Source organism: Branchiostoma floridae, chromosome 14 (genome assembly GCF_000003815.2).
Source record: "Branchiostoma floridae strain S238N-H82 chromosome 14, Bfl_VNyyK, whole genome shotgun sequence".
Lineage (NCBI taxonomy): Eukaryota > Metazoa > Chordata > Leptocardii > Amphioxiformes > Branchiostomatidae > Branchiostoma > Branchiostoma floridae.
This window is the reverse complement of record NC_049992.1, coordinates 17,042,650-17,062,310: the sequence shown is the minus strand read 5'-3', so window position 1 is coordinate 17,062,310 and position 19,661 is coordinate 17,042,650. Positions and strand designations below refer to the sequence as shown.

Below are 19,661 nucleotides of genomic sequence, written 5' to 3'. Positions count from 1 at the left end.
GGACCGTAGTCTGTCACGGACCTCTCCGAGGTGCTGAATTTTCGGTAGTTGAACAGGGACCTTCCGTCCGCTTTCAGTATTTGCGACAGTCAAATATGGACTAATACCGCCGAAAATGTATTTCACATTGTCTTTATTTAAAGGGCAATAAGACCATGGTATACCTAAACATTAACCAGAATGTATCAACAGCAATCAACTAAAAGAGTACCTCCATTTTTTTACAAGCATGTACGGTTATAACATTTATAATAATTATCAGATATGCAAGTTTGCTTTGGTATCAAAATAGATTTCTCCAGACGCGCCGTGATTCTAAATAAATCACCTGTAGAGTTTTGGATGCCGTCATTTGCTCATTAACGGGTATATCCAACCGTCCAGAACACGGCCATATACACCTTTCTCACGCGGCGGCCATGATAGATCTAAAACGAGTTCAATGTGGCAAACAAAAGGCTGTCCATCATAATTAGCAGTTCGACCAATGGTAGCCTGCCAATTAGGAAATCGACCAATAAGTGAATGGCTGCAATTTCGTTAAAAATTTGCATTATTATGTTTTTATTTTGCATCTCTTAAGGGACTATGGGGTCAGTCTACACTACTCTAAATTGCTACATCTTTCGGTGCATAACACTTTTTGTAATATTTATTATTCTATCTTATATCATGAAAATTTGTGTGGTTTGGGGGAAAACTAAATGGGACCTGATTTTAGAAATAAGTTTTGTCTGTTTGCCTCATTGACCTCTTCTTCGATCTATCATGGCCGCCGCGTGAGAAAGGTGTATGGCTTGATAGGAAACCTGCAGTGAAGCGCCCCATGGCGCCTCGAGCGCAAACTGCACGATCGCATAGTCTTCCCTCCTCCTAATGGCACGGGCATTTATTCTAAAGCTTTATAAACACTCCAGTGGGCTTTAGTCCTTCAGATGCCATCCTCACAGTACATAGAACTGTCAATACTCCTGCATCTGCACACACACTAATACCAATTAACCAATCAATAACTTTTGACATTGACTAATGTATGTGCATACTTAAAAACGGGACCCATGTGCAAATTCCACTGGTGACATTTTGTTCAATCAGAAAAAGGGTTAAGTGCAAACGTTTCTTCATGGGAATGGAGTGGAATGTTTCATAAGAAAACAGAAAATAAAGCTCTTGTGTACATATGCTATTTCAATTTTTCTTGAACAAAGTCCAAACACATACACAGTGGTCTTTCCTTTTTATCTAGATGGTAGTATATGATTGTTCCAAAGGTAACGCCGGTAGTCCCATAACCTTTTTTTGAGGCCGGAAGGGCAGTGGTCTCTTAATATACTGTCTAGAACACCGTATTGGAAGGCAGAGCCATATCCTCTTCTTCCACCAGCTATTACAAATGTACCTCCCCAACCAAAGTCGGGTTTTTTGACACCTGGCTGGGTGGAGTGAGGCAAAGAGTGTTAAGTGCCTTTTCCAACGACATGACCTCTAGCCTGGAATAGAATCTGTGACGTCTTGACGTCTTGACCTCATGCCCTCTGACCTAGCCACTTCAATGATGATTCGACGAACATCAGAGAAAGAAGACTGAGGACTAGGGTGGGTACAAAACCGTTTTTCTTATTGGACCGGTCCAGAAAAACTGGACCAGAAAAAAATCAGTGGACCAGATGTTTGACAGATTAGAAAACGAACGCATCATACTGCCAGGCAATCACGTGTTTTGGGGCTTACAGGTCCAAGAGAATTACAAGAGCAAAGAAGATGAGATTTGATAGCCATTTCTACCAAGTTTCTAGTCAAACTTGGTCTAAAACAGATGCGTAGTTTACAAGAATTTTAAAACACATTCAAATGGACATCAGATACTCCACTAAACAGAATCCTTTGTAGCGAAATGGACCATTGTTTTGAGTATCGCCTATTCACATGTTTCCACAGATAATTAGGTCCAAGTTCAGGTCCAGGACAATAATTTTCTGTACCAATACCCATCCCTACTGAAGTCTTACCTTAGCACTAGGTAGCACAGCCAGAAGAAATGACAAGTAGAGCCTGTACATTATGTGTAACATGTGGGACTGTGTAATTTCTCTTTCAGGGGAGTCTGTCTAACCATAGATGTTGCCAACAAGTTGTGAACACTAGCGGCCTGATACATTCTGTACGACTTACACTGCACTGCGGCTGGACTGGTGAGAACAGCACTGAATGGCTAGTGTGGATAAAGACAGCAGCTGCTAGCACCTAGAATCAGCAAGGAACAGCTAAATATACACAGCACAATGCAGCAACAATAACTACAGGCAAGAGCAGGTATAGATGCAACCAGTAACATAAAACTTAGAATTCAGATATTGTTCACTGAAAATCCCAGACGAAAACTATCTTTAATGAGACGTTTTACCCCTTGTTGCGTGTTATTATTCAAATAAAAAGAGCGCTTAGGTCACATTCTGGAACCGTCCTACTATTACGCCAAATAGAAAAGAAATAGTACACAAGGTTATGTTCCTTTTCGGCCTTTATGAAACTACTATTCAAAACAACACAGGCAAGGCTGACCACTCTTTTTGTTTCACTGCAAATTGCCATTTCAGTAGTTTCAGCGGTAGTACCTGTATAACAGACACATGGCCTTTTGCGTGCTCAAAAAGCAGCTTTTTGATTCATTTTTCTGTAGTGTTGCCGCTTTCATTATACCAGGGCATTACTTAAGATGATTGTTTGGATTTTTCCCATCTGATTCAGTAAGACATATTCTGGTCTGTTGTTTCACTACGCATGGTACAGAAAGGGTTTGAGCAAACATCAAAACAAATGCATAATGTTGCCACAAAATGAGCAAATAGCCCCACCTTGAAAAAGCAAAGAAGAAACATCTTTTAGAGTTGTTGAGAGAAAAATAGCCAAAAAGGGATAGCAACTTGCCTGTAGCTATTGTTAATAACTAGGACCTACTTGTAAAAATGTCCATGTCACCATGCAGCTGCATAAGTCCAAGAAAACTAAAAACCAAGCCAACATCTTGTACTGCAGATTGTCTAACATTAAAAGTACCTGTATTTTTTTCGTTTTCTTGGTTTATACTGAATAATTATATGCATTACATCAAGACACCCCTCTGCATAGTTAACAACAGAAACATAAGCTTAAATAGAAATAGAGGAAACTATCTAGTCACATTTGGTGTGACTTTTCTTGCCTCATTTTGTACACTTTCAAGACACGAAGTTCACTCATACATCTTATGTTTTTTTATTCACCCCAGCTACATACACGGATCTACACAACTATACAAAACATGGTACAAGAAAGGCCATTGTTTGAACAAGCTTCTAAAAGAGATGTAATAGTACGTTATGCTACAAAATTGTCAAAACTCATCCTTAAAATATTGTTCCTCTAGCTAAATTAACACCATCTTATAGGATTAAAGAAGAAAGGTTTTATAACAAGGAACAAGTGCCTGATACGTTTTACAAACAAAAAGAGATAGGACACCAGACTATATGATTATCCTTTTAAAAGCTTGTTCAAGATGGTGTACTCCTTTCTTATGATTTGGAAGAAAGTTATTTCCCAAGAATAATTCCTGTCATGGGAGGCCAAATATCATTACACTGACATAAGTCGTCTACTTTCCATTCTACCTGTCTAATACATTCCTATTTTACACAGTGATACAGTATTTCTGCTTATTTTTTATATTTATCCTCCAATGGCAAAATCGTCTGTAACTCTATACAGAACATATAGCTATATCTCCCCCCTCAAACTCTACTTCACGCACACACACACTGTCTTGACACACACACTGGACTGACATACCAACTATATCTCATGCACCTGGGACAGTTTTTCTGAAGTGAAACATATCTGTCTGTTGTGAATGTTGTCATGCACATTCAAACCTAGGTGCTAGAACATGAAAAATAACCTATACAACATTTAAATATTCTCATAGCTTTCAACAGGGATGGAAATTAAGGACTTGTATGGACGTACACTGCTCACAGTATGAATAATCTCTGTCGCAGAGAAAAGGGGGCTATGCAAAACGTTTTTCAGTACAACACTAGATTGTACTAAGTTTGTGAACAATGCTTGAAATGCCCTTAGGTTTTCCTCCTTTTAGTAAGTGCACAGAGTTGATTTGAACATCAAAGAGTGAAATTCGTCTGGGGTACATGGATTACATTTTTGTCACTTCCACTAGACAATGATATGTACTGTACCATAACTTCAAATACACCAAAGAAAGGGCTATTTCACAAATGTATCCACATTGGGGAGTGGGGGGTGAGGTTAATTTCCAGCCCTGTACAGGAATGCTTTATAATTTTGTACTATCCTACAATGCTGTTTCGCTCCTCCGTCGCGCTGTCGCCCCCTTACTGGTTCGATGTCACCGCCCACACTGCAAACATGAAGGATCGGGGAGGGGGGAGGGAGGGGGTAGAGGTGCGGGGGTTAAAAATAAAAGCATGTGCAATTGAAATGAAAATGTAACCATAACGGTGAACGAACATAAAGACGTAAATCTCGATGTGTGGTACAAGACAGTGAAGACTGAGTGGAATGCCTACCCATCACTGAGTTGCCCACACTATCATACGATGAAACAACAGCCACAGCAAAGGATAGGAGAAGGTAGAGGGGGAGGGGGTCAAATCATGCCTCATTAGTTGGAATGTAAACTTTGCAAAGATAAAAACCTTGTACACAAAGGTAAAGATTGATATAAAGTATGACAGAACAACCCATAGACACATATTGTGCAAAAAGGGGGCCTGCAGAACGGACTTATATGCCTCATGCCTACTTGTAAAAGTAAACTGTTGTGTGGTTTGGGAACGGGTGGAACGGGAGAGAAAGTCATTGTTACCACAAATTTTTGCAGGGAGAATACTCAACCATATTCCTTCGCAACATGAAATCCCAGATTGCAATGATGTCAAATTTTTGTAACACCACACCAGAGGGACACCGTCACCACACGAAATCGACACAGAAAATTCAAAAACAGAACTGATACATTATTCTGACATTTGGCAGTCCACATAGAGTGTGTCTTTCATTCTATTTTTTCCACCAATTCGTACTACAGATGTGCATGCAGAATTCACTGGTGATAACCAGTGCAAAAGTTTAGATGTTGCCCTTTTCTATGTTTAAGCAAAGCAGTAAACTTTCTTACTCCGGTGGACTGTCATGTTTTAATAATAGTATGTAAATCATGCTACAATCACTTTGCAGAGTTGATAACATTTTACAGGAACATAATGTCATATACAAACTATCACTTCCTTTAAGAATTGAAACATTCAATTTACTTGGAAATATACATTGACATTACAGTTTACTTAGTAAGTACATGTACAGAATGAAATAAATAGGACAAACAAAATTGACAAAGACATTGTGACAGTATCAGCGTGTTAGAAGGTCGTTGTCTGTGATGCCATAGTCACACTTGCAAACCAAAGCTCTGCCAAGATGTTTGCAAGAACAAAAAATAAAAGTGTACATCAAGAAATATACACAAATCATGTTCATAACTAGAACTTCAAAAACATTTTGTGTGCTTTGTTGCCATTGTGTTTACCTCCAAGAAATGATTACATTTGTTTTTGTTATGTTTCTCCCTCTTTTATATCTTTCTTTCCAAATACGGACACCCTGTGGTGTACAATTACATTGTGTAGTAAGTGGCAGGACAGAGCTGGAGAAGCTGGTCACCAAATAGATAAATGAATGTGTTTGAGTTGGGCTAGGCAATCTAAAGATAAACACTTTGTACTTGCTTTCAATCGTTATGTTTCTAGTTGATATCATACTTTTTGTTCACACAAAAAGCCGAGCCACAGTTTTAAAACAAAACGTGACACTGGCATTAGTTGTAGGAACCACAGGACACGACCAAGAACAGACAACACAACATTTAGGAGGAACAGTTAACTGGGGTTTCATGTTGGTTAGGAACTAGTCGGGAGTAAAATTAGATAATGACAATTTCTTCTGGGATGCGGGAGGGTTTTGACTCGCATGCCTATAAAAGGTGCATTTGCTACGTTAAGGGGGCACGCTACCTTTCCATGCATCGGCAATGGTATGACTACTAGTACTTCTGCAGGCAGACCCATGCACTTTGTGCGTGTGTGAGCAAGTTGCACATTAGGATACAGAGCTGGAGTCGTAGACATGCGTTTCAGCGGTGCACTGAAGCTATGCATCGCATCACATGAGTTTTCCAGTTTCACATAGCTAGCAATAGAGCATGCTGTCACGTCACAAGCTTGCAGAAATGCAGTGTCTGCACAGGGCTCAAGTACAAGCATTTCTGTAAGACCCTTTGGAAACAAATATTTTCATATACTTTCAGTCAGTTTTCATCTCTTACACCAAAACTTTCAAGGGACACGATTACTGATTTGAAAGAACCCAAACATTTTCAGCCAAACTGTCAGTGACATGAACCCTGGACAAGACTGTAGACATGCAAACACAGTTATCACCATTCTGTGCCAAGGACAAAGAGCAGCTATAAGTGTGAATATGCTACTAGTGCAAACATGCATTTCAAGTGCGCATATCAGGTAAGGGCCTGTTCACATTTGTGTATACATTCAACTCTGTATAAGTTCCAAATTGACATTTTTTGTTTAGGTTCAGTTTGCGAGAAAGAGGTTGTTTTTCACCTGGATATATATTAAAAAAACTTTCCGTTGCTAACTTCACCAAAGACAAACAAATGTCATTAAGCCCCCTTTACAAATCAAGAATTTAGCTCAGCCGAGTTGTCAGCGAGATCTAAATTATGAAGAGGTATGACCCTGATGCCGACGAACAAATGGCAGAGTTTCTTCGTCGGCATCAGGGTCATACCTCCTCGTAATTAGAGCTTGCTGACAACTCGGCCGAGCTAAATTCTTGATTTGTAAAGGGGGCTTTATGAAACTCATAAGGACTTGACTGTACGCACATGTGTGAATGAGCCCTTACAATATCTTTTTTTTTAACAAGAATTCTAGAAGCAAGACAGCCATAGACAGGAATGCTATGTTATAAGTCAGTTACAGCATACATGCATGCATACATCACATACATTACAGTTGTTTCTCTCAAGTAAGCAGGTACATTGTAGTATATTACACACAGGCCAAATGTAAGCAGGGCCTCAACTATATTGAGATGCACGAATTATACTTTTTATGCATTTAATTCATGAGTTATGACCTAAAAGAATGCAGAATTTTAATGCTAATCAAATAAGACCTGCTTATTTCAGAGGTACATCGTTAACACCCTTTTGTCATGCAAGATTAGTAAAAGCAGATGTCACAGAAACTGGCTCTTATAATGAAAGATTTCTACTGCAAATCAAAAGTACTACCTTACACTGTACATTGTAGACAAAGAACCTGATATTTACAAGTTGTCTGACGAATCATGTGACTAAAATCATTTTTGTGTCATCATATTATAGGTGACAGTTTCGATCCTGTAAGAAAATGCCCTACGTTTCACATTGTTTCGACCCCCAAACACATAATTTTTTTCAGAAAAATTCACTAAATTTGAGAGGCTGGAGAAACTGTAACTTGATTGTTCTTACTAGAGAGATATCCTTTATTCCCATACACTACTTTTCTGCTTCAGAAGTATTTCCTAGAAGAGACGGTCGCTAAACTTCAGGGTGTGAATCCTGGGATCGAAACCCAAAGTATGTAGGCCTGCCACCTAAAAGCTAACCCTGTCATCACCATTTCTTTTCCCTCACTTTAATTAAGTGTGCCAACTTGAATGGCAGGGTTCTAGCTAGTGCATTTTAGCATAGTGGGCCACTACGCTAAGATTTGTGACCACTACGCTAAAATAAGGGACACTACACTAATTTCTAAGTAGTGTAGTGGTGCTTTGCTATCATTTGCTTGTTCAACAATGTCTAATCAATGTCTGAACAATGAATCAACGTCTGAAAAATGATGATATGCCATTCAAAACTGACCAAAAAATCCTTCAAATTACATGTGATGTTAACAGAGTGCCAACTTTTAACTCTACATTGTCAAAATCTCACTGTTGAAGTGCCAAGACCCCCCCTTCCACACCAATCTCCTGATTGGTCACTATGCTACCATGCCATTCCTACTACGCTAAAATGAAATCCTGGCTAGAACCCTGAATGGGTTTCAAGACTTAAATGAATGAAGTTATTTTTCCTAAACATTATACATTGGAAATCTTTCACTTCAGAGCCAATTTTTGCAGGCAGACCTTTCCTCAGTGCACAAGGGACAGTGGAGAAAGCAGCGGAAAATACTCACGGACAATAATTACGATTATTATCAGAACCACAGCCCCCAAAATGATCATCATCTGGAGTCGGGGAAAAGATGTCAGAAGGCAAGACAGTTAGTAAGGAGAGTTCAGTTAGTGTAGGAGATAATGTAGCCGTAAAATACTCACCCACAATAATGACAATTATTATAACAATAACGGCAATCAGGATCAGCCACATCTAAGAGGTAAAAAGAAACAAATTGTATGTGTGAAACAAACTAGTAAACAAGGCTCTTTGTAAACAAGGAACAAAAGTGAGATATTAACAAATACAAACAAATAAAAAATACTTGACATTCAAACTAAATTCAAACAGCTCAAAGCAATATTCAAAGACTTAAAATATCTTGATCATTTTAAAACATGGATCAAATAAGATGAAAACTTTCAACACAAACTATAATGTAGAGCAAATAATCAACATGAGCATAAGTTATATCGACAACTAAACATATATATAAAATGTTGTGTAATGAAAGACATGAAATGACATGAAGATGTATAATGAAATTGGCAAAACAGGGCTGGAGACAATAAAATAAATGTACTATGTTTATGAGTTTGAATCATCTTTTCTGTACATTTATATGATGCAGCTTTAAGGGTTATATCTCTAGCCCTGCTTGCTGTACAACATATCAAAGGGTTTGATACAATGTACATGAATGGAATTGTGACGAGGAAGTGTGGTTGTCCTGATTACGTTGACTTAACTCTGTTTAAAGTTGAATCTCTATCCAAGTGTCGACTTTTCAAACCAAATTTTGACAGAAGATTTGGTCAAAATTGAAAGTGAGTATAGAAACAACTAAGAAAACAAATAACAGTTGCTTGTTTGTATGCAGAAATTCACAACTGGATTCACATGTTCCTGCCAATGAGAGCAGGGCTCTAGCCAGTGGCCATCATGCCGCCAAAAATTTAAGACCATTCCGTCAATATTGACCAACAAAAATGGTTTGGAAGAGATATAGAAACGTGCAGATTTATTAAGAAACATAAATTTGTACACATTGATTGGAAATTTCTTTTTTTTTCCCCATTTGTTAAAGGGAATTGCGATAACAGAAAAAGTTTTCTGAATAAGAGTAAAAAAATAAGAACAACTTTTTGCAGAATCATGACTTGAAAACTTGACACAGTTACTTCAACTTTAACTGATTCTTAATCCATATTGCTACATATCATCAGCACCATGTTCTCACGATGACCGTACCTTGAGATTTTTCCACCAGTACTTGCTCTTGAGTTTCTTGGCGCTCGTCTCAAACTGGGAGGCCCCCTGTTGCAGCGCGTCGGCACGGTCGTCCAGTTCCGACAACTTCTGATCTCGCTCCAACACCTTGTCCACGTTCACGCGCATTATATCCACCACCTGCAACAAACCTCACATGTCAATTCTTCAGCACTGTAATACTTTTATCAATCTTCCGAAAACAATTTCATCATGGTAGAATATAGGATATAGGAGAATTCTTGTACACAACCAGTATATACTTACTGTGCTTACATTTTGGTGACTATCAGACACCCTCTTCAGAGCTTCTGACAGGAGCTTCTACATCGGCTACATAAAGCAGCGAGAAGCAGAACGGCAGTCAGAAGGTCTGAAGAGGGTGTCTGATAGACACCGAAACATAAGCACAGTATGTGTATCCTGGTTACGTACAAAAATTCTGCTATATTGTACTTTTATCAATCATCTTTTTGTTTGTACTCCAACCCAGAAGCAGGGGATGTCCCTATAGCTCAACTGGTAGCAGCCTCAGTTGATTTCCTGGGTACATTAAGTTGTTGACCGGGGGACCCTTTCTGCAGCATAATGAACGACAACAGCCGAGATTCGAATTCCCAACCTCTTAGTCCAGAAGCAAGGTCGCTAACCACAGGACTATGCAAGACATAACTTGCAGCATTTGTGCTCCATACATGTGTATGCAGATTGCTCCGCCTCCCAATACCATGCCCCAGACACAGTACATTACAACCCACTATGGTACTACCTTAACCTTTAACATTTCCCCCGTGTTGGGAATGTGACCCTGACATTGCCATGGTTACCGTACCTCGTCCACCTGTGCCTGTGTCTGCTGTAGCCTCTTGTTGTGGGCGGCTGCAGACGGGGGAGGGAGCCCGGAGATCCCAGATCCTGTCGACCTGAGGGAGACACAACAGAGGCCTGTGTTTACATAACACCTTTTATAAGCACACACACCTGTCCTTGGTGCTGAACACCATACACACATAGGAACACACACATACCTGTCCTTGGTGCTGAACAGCATACACACAACACATAGGAACACACACATACCTGTCCTTGGTGCTGAACACCATACATACATAGGAACACATACATACCTGTCCTTGGTGCTTAATACCATACACACATAGGCACACACACCTGTCCTTGGTGCTTAACACCATACACACATAGGAACACACACATACCTGTCCTTGGTGCTGAACACCATACATACATAGGAACACATACATACCTGTCCTTGGTGCTGAACACCATACATACAACACATAGGAACACACACATACCTGTCCTCGGTGCTGAACACCATACACACATAGGAACACACACATACCTGTCCTTGGTGCTGAACACCATACACACAACACATAGGAACACATACATACCTGTCCTTGGTGCTGAACACCACACACATAGGAACACACACATACATGTCCTTGGTGCTTAATACCATACACACATAGGCACACACACCTGTCCTTGGTGCTTAACACCATACACACATAGGAACACACACATACATGTCCTTGGTGCTGAACACCATACACACATAGGAACACACACATACATGTCCTTGGTGCTGAACACCATACACACATAGGAACACACACATACATGTCCTTGGTGCTGAACACCATACACACATAGGAACACACAGATACCTGTCCTTGGTGCTGAACACCATACACACATAGGAACACATACATACCTGTCCTTGGTGCTGAACACCATACACACATAGGATCACATACATACATGTCCTTGGTGCTGAACACCATATACACATAGGCACACACACATAGGCACACACACACCTGTCCTTGGTGCTGAACACCATACACACATAGGAACACATACATACCTGTCCTTGGTGCTGAACACCATACACACATAGGATCACATACATATCTGTCCTTGGTGCTGAACACCATATACACACAGGCACACACACATAGGCACACACACACCTGTCCTTGGTGCTGAACACCATACACACATAGGAACACATACATACCTGTCCTTGGTGCTGAACACCATACACACATAGGAACACATACATATCTGTCCTTGGTGCTGAACACCATACACACATAGGAAAACATACATACCTGTCCTTGGTGCTGAACACCATACAAACATAGGAACACACACATACCTGTCATTGGTGCTGAACACCATACACACAACACATTGGAACACACACATACCTGTCCTTGGTGCTGAACACCATACACACATAGGAACACATATATACCTGTCCTTGGTGCTGAACACCATACACACAACACATATAAACACAGACCTGTCCTTGGTACCTGTTCTTTGCGATGAACACCATTCATACATTGACATGCATCTCATGTTGGTGTTGAACACCGTAGGCATACATTGAAATCATACAAAGCTTTTGCCATATTGGACAATGCAGGAGCTCCACCTTGTGATATTTTCCATAATTGCAGGTCACAAACAACCATTGCACAACAGACATGTGACCAACTTACCCTTCTCCTCCTTCAGGTGCAGACCTCCAATGAGAGCATTACAAACAAAGGGAGAGATTTAAGCAGCCATTTACGAATTTCAACAAACAAGTACGCAACTACATATACCCGTCATTAATAAAGGTATATATCTTGTTATTCTCACCTGATTGGATATCTACAAAGGCAACGATAATCTGTAAAAACTATCTGTATTAAAGTATGTTTTAGGTTTATAAAGTTTATTAGATACCCTCTGTCATAAATATATGACACATCTACCAGTAACACTGTCATACATGTAAATATACATACAACTGTATATAAGGCTTCCATTCCAAGGGAATATTCATAGTAAACATCAACTTTTATGTAAAAAAAGTATGGAACTCCCCAAAAACTTGGCAAATGGACAACCTAAATCATCATCATACAGGTATGACCATGGAATGCTTTGTGCAGATTCATACTCATAGATTGTGAAAGGATGTGAACATACAAGACTTGCATGTGTAAAATATTAAGAGACAACGTGCAAATATACGTAAAACTTGTGCAAGACTGTTACAATGGTTCAACATTCAGAATGATCAAAGTAATGACAACATGTAACAAATATCACCGTCCAAGCACGTTAATAAATCAATTGCTGGGTCCATCAATTTTGTCCAGTTGGAAAACAATTAAAGGGTGCATGGTGGCGGCAGACAATGGTGCATCTAACAAAATGTTGGTTAATATTGATGGTTATAGGTTGATATAAGCATGCACCATGTAACTTATAATACAACACTGCTTTTCCTCTCAACTACATTTAAAATCTAAATCACAATCAAAATCACAATCAATCATTTTTGCCATCATTCATTGGGCTTTTGGTTAAACAGAAACACATTTTCTGAGCTTTTAAAAATATTTCTTTCCCTTACGTTTCTTAGAGAAGTTGAGAGAAATAGGGCAAGTGTCTGCCTTTTAAGATGATGACATTAAGAGGGTTGGAGTCATGCGATGGTGGTGGGGGGCTGACAGTGCAGAAGACATGCACAGATACTTACCCGTCACCACCATTAGCTTCATTCTCAGACCTTTAATAAGAGAACACAGACATTGGAGAAGGAAATACTACTTCCAAGGAGCCCAAGTCTATGTGGCAGTGGTTTAACTTGTTTTTATATTATTAAAGCAATTTCAACTTTTTCCGCAATGGTAAAATCCTGTGTAAGAAATGCTTCCTCTTTGTATCAATTTTAGCAGTTCCAAAACAGTTACATGGTAGTTGTAAGAAACTGCAAATCAAGTGACAGATATACATGTAAATAATGTAATATCCTCAAATATTACATGAAAGGGCATATTATATTATGATCTTGTAAATGATAAGTTTTAATGCTCCTACATACAAAATGTAGCAGCATATACACACAGAAACACTGTTGAGGATTCTATTTGCAGTGACTACTTCAACAGCTACCCGGTACATGTAAATGGCCAAGTAAAAGTACAACTACAAGTGCAGACAAACAGAAGCAGATATTGATCACTGACATTTTCCTATCTTGACCAGTTAGTTGCCCATACGGCGCTATTTTTGGAAAATTCTACTGATATTAGTGATAATAAAATGTACCATGTCTTAAAATATACAATGTACAGATACGAAATTTTGTATTAGTATCATTACTGATTTCCTGACAACTTCATACAAATTTCCCATACATGATTATTTGTATAAAGGTGTCTGTTGTAATTAATAATTACCTTCGCCAAGAAGGTTATATTTTGGGTAGCGTGTGTTTGTATGTATGTATGTATGTATGTATGTATGTGTGTAGAACACCGGCATAACTGTAGAACGCCTGGATGGATTGTATTGATATTTGGTATGTGTGTAGGTCTTGATGAGACCTGGAAACGATTAGATTTTGGGCCCCCTAGCGGCCTGGAAAGGTACTGCAGCGGAACTTCCTGGTTTGATATCTCGAGTTCTGAACATGCTGCGGCTGTGATTTTTTAGTGGTAGACAGCTCTTGATGCCAAGAGTAAGTGGTATAGGTTTGGGCTCCCTAGCGGCTTGTTTTGGAACTGCAGGGTAGGTTTAGTGACAGACTTTGAAAGGGAATAACTCAAGAAGGGGTTGACGGATTGTTATGATTTTTGGTGTATAGATAGTTTTAGTGATGCGTCACATAATTATGTATTAATTATGCAAATTGGTATCTAATTTGCATAATTAATTAGAAAATCATCTATACACGCTAAGTTCTATTATAGGACCATTGCAACATGTGACATTTTTAACTAAGAAGGAGAAGAATATTGATAGATATATATTATGCAAAATAAAGACATAATTTGCATAATTAATGAGAAAATGCTATAATGTCATTGTGGTAAATGATGGTAACTTCTTACTTGTAGCATATGGAAGTTATGGACAGGTGAACATCATTGAACATTAATTATGCAAATGAGGTCCTCATTTGCATAAATTATCAGAAAATGCGATAAAAGCCTTCTCTCTTAACATAGATGTGTACGTCTGTTGTTTGGTGAAGGAGATGATCAAGTAATATCATTTATGCAAATGAGAACCTTATTTGCATAATTAATGAAACACACAATTAACACAGCAGTTGTAAAGGTTAGGATCATTTGGCGAAGGTATGGGGTCGTGGAACTCTAGTTGCTTATACATTTGTAGTTGCATATAAAGTGTTGAAATAATAACTGCATCATGTATTCTATATTCAGGGCTGAAAATACTGGGAGAATATGCAAGTTCTTCAAAATTGACATTGTGCACATGATTTTTACCATAGGTGCATCAGTGGACCTAGCTAGATATTAGCAAAAGGTTTACTATAAAAATGTAGTTTAAACCCTGATATTAGAAGTGATCTTCATGCAAGGATTTGAATCTCTCAAATTTGACATTCCAACACAACAAATACATGTACAACACACAAAACAATTCTCCATGGTTTCCTAGAACTAGTACTATAGTATAGTATAAAAAAAAGCGTGAGGTAATGTAAGTAACCAAGAGGGCTGCAAAGCTGTTAGCTAGGATTAGAGTACTTACACTTCACCGTTCTGAGCATCAGTCTCAGACCTTTTTAAGACACAATCACACAAATATATATATATAAAGTAAACACAGACACAGACATATACAGGGTGTGTGTATGCCCCTTCATCTTTACATTGTTTGTACATCCAACAACCCAAGCATTTTGGCTCTATTTCTACCAGGATTTGCGAATCAGGATTCACCAAGGAGTTCATCCCAATTCACGAATCATGGTATAAACAAACCGAATCCAACTCCAAGGAGAAGGGGGCCAGCGTATCCTTATTTTAATTAATCTAGTTGTGGATTTGGCATATCGAATCAGGATCAATCTGAAGTATTGGTGAATCCCGATTTGTGATTTGTGGGTCCTGATTTGTAGATCCTGATTTGTGGACCCTTGCATCTTTGATTCGTAGTAAAATGGAGGTGCACCATATTTGGTACAAAGAAGACGAAAACAACTTTCTTGAAATGTTTACCACTGTGGATCTAGTAATGAACACTATATTGGTATTTTGGTGTCAACCCAACATTAGAAAATCAAGCATATATGTACAATGTAAATTTGTAATATACAAAATGCATTTTTGGATAGATTCAAAAATTGCTCCACTGGGATTGATACAAAGATGATATGATTTGTTTACTGTTTTCAATTAGGGTTGAATTCTTCGGGGACTTCTGCAACTTTATATTATAAACGTTCTGCATTTATTCTGTTTTCAACTCATGTCATACACACACCCTTCAAAGTACAAGAAGAGATGACAAGTCAAAACATGCACAACAGCACAAGTACCGACACATATAGTTAGACATGCATATATCATAGGATTATAGCAAACACGACAAGTAACAGACACTGGAGACATTCATGCTAGTAGAATTCGGACTGAATGCTTGTAATATGTTATGTAAGATCATTAGGGAGGTAAGAAGTTGGATTGGATAGGGATAGGTGGAAAAATTAATCTAGTCATGGCAGAAAATAGTAGAAAATATACATTTCCTAAAAGCCCGTATCATAGTTATATTTACATGATACAAGTGAAAAGAAATTATTAGAAGCACATACAGAATATCAAAGAAATAAAATCATAGAAAAGTTCAGATAACATGATGTCTCAGTAATTTACCTACAAAAAATCTCTAAGAAGATTTTACTAAGTCTTTTTATGTAAAACATCACCATCATTACATGATTGTCATGCAAATGTTTTTCCCTTGGTACATTAATCAATCATGTACTAGACAGTATCTTACACTTTGCTATTACCGTGGGGTAACTACAAGTATACAAATTAATGTTTTTTGAAAGATTCAAACCAAACATGCACTACTTTTAAAACTTAAGCTAAAATTGCAAATATACTGTAAATGCAGAAATGTTCGCGGTGGATTAATGTTCGCGGTTTTCGCGGTGACCACTTCACCGCGAATTTAAAACCACCGCGAACATTTTTCTATCATGGTATAAGACTGCAGTCTATGGTGTTACCGCGAAATTAAAACCACCGCGAAAAGTCCTTTTTCCCGCTACCGCGAAATTAAATCTCCGCGAACTTAAATGCATTTACAGTACCAATGACAGCTATCCCTTAGACACACCTATTACTGAGTGTTAGTTAAATTATAGACCAATGACTGTTACCTCTCCCTCTTTCACGTCACGTTATTGTATTTTATGTTGTTTTTCTTTGTGTTTCATTATACAAGTAAGTGATATTTTCAATTATACTAATTTTATACTGAATGAAATTTGCATTTAAAAAAAATCTTTTTGGTCTAGAGATAGGTCTAGAGATTTTAGAAGTGTAAGTGTGCACGTTTGACCCCTCCAACCTAGAAAATTGGTTTGTGGACCCTTGCATCTTTGATTCGTAGTAAAATGGAGGTGCAACATATTTGGTACAAAGAAGACGAAAACAACTTTCTTGAAATGTTTACCAAGTTGTGGATCTAGTAATGAACATGCACTATATTGGTATTTTGGTGTCAACCCAACTTTAGAAAATCAAGCAATGTAGATTTGCACGTTTGACCCCTCCAACCTAGAAAATTGGTTTGTCCTTTCCAATCACATCCGGCCCCAGCTGAAGGTGGGAAACCAATGTCCTCCTCTGATTACATTCCAGTCCAATGAAATATTGATGAGATGAATGGCATTCCAGGTCCGCGGGGAACAGACATCGGACAGTGGAAGAGGAGGCGTGAAAAGACACAGCATTTCCACAACCTCCGTGTAACTTTGCTGGCATTTCTGAGGAAAATGGTGCTACTGACAACAACTTCAGTCGAATACCTTGAAAACATGCCATGCGAAAGCCCTTCACTATCTATATTATATATCATATGCAGCAGTATCTGATTTGGTTACAATCATGGTAACTATTTGATTGCATTAACATGTGATGTTTTAATTTTTATCAGCTGATGTAAAAACAACATGGCAATTTCCAGTTCATCCATTCCTAAGTAATAATATTAAATGCAAGTTGTTATCAGAGTAATCCAAAGCCTTTGAAACATCGGGGTGACCTTCGGCATTTGAACTGGTTACTACCATCACACCAGTTTAGAAATCAGAGTTTATTTTGGTGACCCTAAATTATTCATCATTTATTGAGCTTTATTAGAGATGATATCTAATGTTATGTCACAGGGCTATGTAAAACACTTGGATGGATACTGTGACTCAGGCCCAATCTACACACAGTTTTTACCGATATCTGTGGAGATGTTGGGAGGGATCTAGAACGTAGGGGGCCGGACACCCATGGCGCTTGCAGTCATAAACATATAGCGCGATTTTCCAAATGGCGTTATATGCTAATGAGCCTTCCCGAAGTTGGGAAGCATCTACGAAGCTGTCGGGGACCCCTGCTAAGCTATCGGTAAGGTATCGTGCGAATGGTCCGGACCTTTCGGGAGAAAATTTCCCGATATCTTGACGGCGATATTGCAGTTCCATCTAGACACTAAAAAAAAGCTGTCGGCGAGAGGTTGTTGGCTCGCCGATATCAGGAAAAACCGTGTCTAGATCATGCCTCAGAGTCATACTGCAAAGGTATATTGGCGGATCTAATTCAATTAAGGAAGGAAATCAGACGCTTCCCTTCAACAGTAAAGATTCAGACCTTGACTCCCATGAACCCTCAATTTTGTAAAGTGGTACTAAAGTAAATTGTCGCTGTGTTTGAGGAGAGCCACACCTCAGGCACGTAAAAGAACCCAGCACACTTATCGAAAAGATTGGAGGTCCATCCTGGTGTGAGTCAGGCTTTTAGCTTGGATTTTTTCATAGGGTGTCCAAATTTCTTGCCATTAGGCAAGCGCTGCAGGCGCGAGTATTGTAGGGGGTCTGGGGACATCCTCACTCAGAAAATTCTGAAATTTATAACTCTCTGAAACATCATTTCCCACATTTTGAGGTGCAAATTTGGGGGAATGAAGCAAATTTGTGACCTGCAGCATCCCTGGTCAATCAGAATTTCATGCTTGTCAGAGGATGTGCTCCCCAGTGTAAGGGTGTACAATTTGTGTTATTTTTTTAACAGGGTGTACAATACATTGTACACCCGTACACCTACCTGGCTAAAAGCCTGGTGTGGGTACAGTGGATCAAATAAATCTGTCCAGATATGCAGCTTGTAATTTTCAGTACAAACCTGGCCATTGTGTTATACCATGAGGTGGTTTACCGGCTATGCAATTTTACAAACAAGCCTACAGACAGATTTGACCATGCATGAGACAATGGAAACTGCTGAACATAAAACCTGAGGCTTTCTCTGTTTTGATCAAGACTGACAACAAAAAAGTTCCTGCAAATATTTTCCACCTATCTTGGTAATGCTGAAATGTTACATGACATATTGGGGATGAAAAAAATATTGATTTTAATGAAATTTATTTACCAAGTTGAAATGAAGCTTTGAACGTTGATTTTAAATAGACCAACTGCAATATGCTATGATTTTCTATCAATTTCATATGCATCACATACTTACATGCATGCAATATAAATCCAGATGTTGCTGTTTTGTTAACAAGTTTACATGAAATCATCACTTGTAAGGAAACACTCTGATGTGCGATAATAGAATATAAAATCAAATGTACTGAAAGATAAACACTGAAACAGTCCACTGGGGATTCAGTGATCCTCATTTCCATTCATTCATTCCAGAAATATAAAAATAAAAGCTTGTTTCACTCTCACCAAAGTTCCCATTTACAGGGTTCGCTTAAAAGGCTGGGCTGTCTACCAGGCCAGGCTACCTGGCCTGTCTACCTGGCCTGGCTATCACGTCAGGCTACTCAGATCCCCCCATTCATAGCCCCATCATATGGCACTCAGCCAAAATAGCTGATTGACAGGCATAGTAATTGCTGATCTCCAACCCTGCTAATGCCAGTGACCCAAGGTTGCCCTGTCCACCACTGGCTGGGCCCTTTGGGAATGTGTCTGGGAGGCCTTGCTTGCAGCATGTCAGGA

General features: G+C 38.9%; 1 protein-coding gene across 12 annotated transcripts in view; it reads right to left on the bottom strand.

Moving 5' to 3' along the window:
* Positions 1 to 2,059: 2,059 nt before the first annotated feature.
* The window catches only part of LOC118430294 (vesicle-associated membrane protein 3-like), a 20,015-nt gene continuing 2,413 nt past the window's right edge, over positions 2,060 to 19,661 (bottom strand). The window contains exons 2-9 of one of the 12 annotated variants that reach the window (XM_035841028.1): positions 15,173 to 15,202; positions 13,146 to 13,175; positions 12,112 to 12,135; positions 10,410 to 10,500; positions 9,560 to 9,718; positions 8,470 to 8,521; positions 4,587 to 4,606; positions 2,060 to 4,417 (exon numbers count right to left, since the gene is read on the bottom strand). In XM_035841028.1, the coding sequence (XP_035696921.1) occupies positions 4,590 to 4,606; positions 8,470 to 8,521; positions 9,560 to 9,718; positions 10,410 to 10,500; positions 12,112 to 12,135; positions 13,146 to 13,175; positions 15,173 to 15,202 (403 nt within the window). In that variant the 3' untranslated portion in view covers positions 2,060 to 4,417; positions 4,587 to 4,589. Of the gene's footprint in view, positions 4,836 to 8,327; positions 8,380 to 8,469; positions 8,522 to 9,559; positions 9,719 to 10,409; positions 10,501 to 12,111; positions 12,136 to 13,145; positions 13,176 to 15,172; positions 15,203 to 19,661 lie in introns of all 12 variants that reach the window. The other 11 variants (XM_035841031.1, XM_035841027.1, XM_035841029.1 and 8 more) reach the window with 11 other exon arrangements.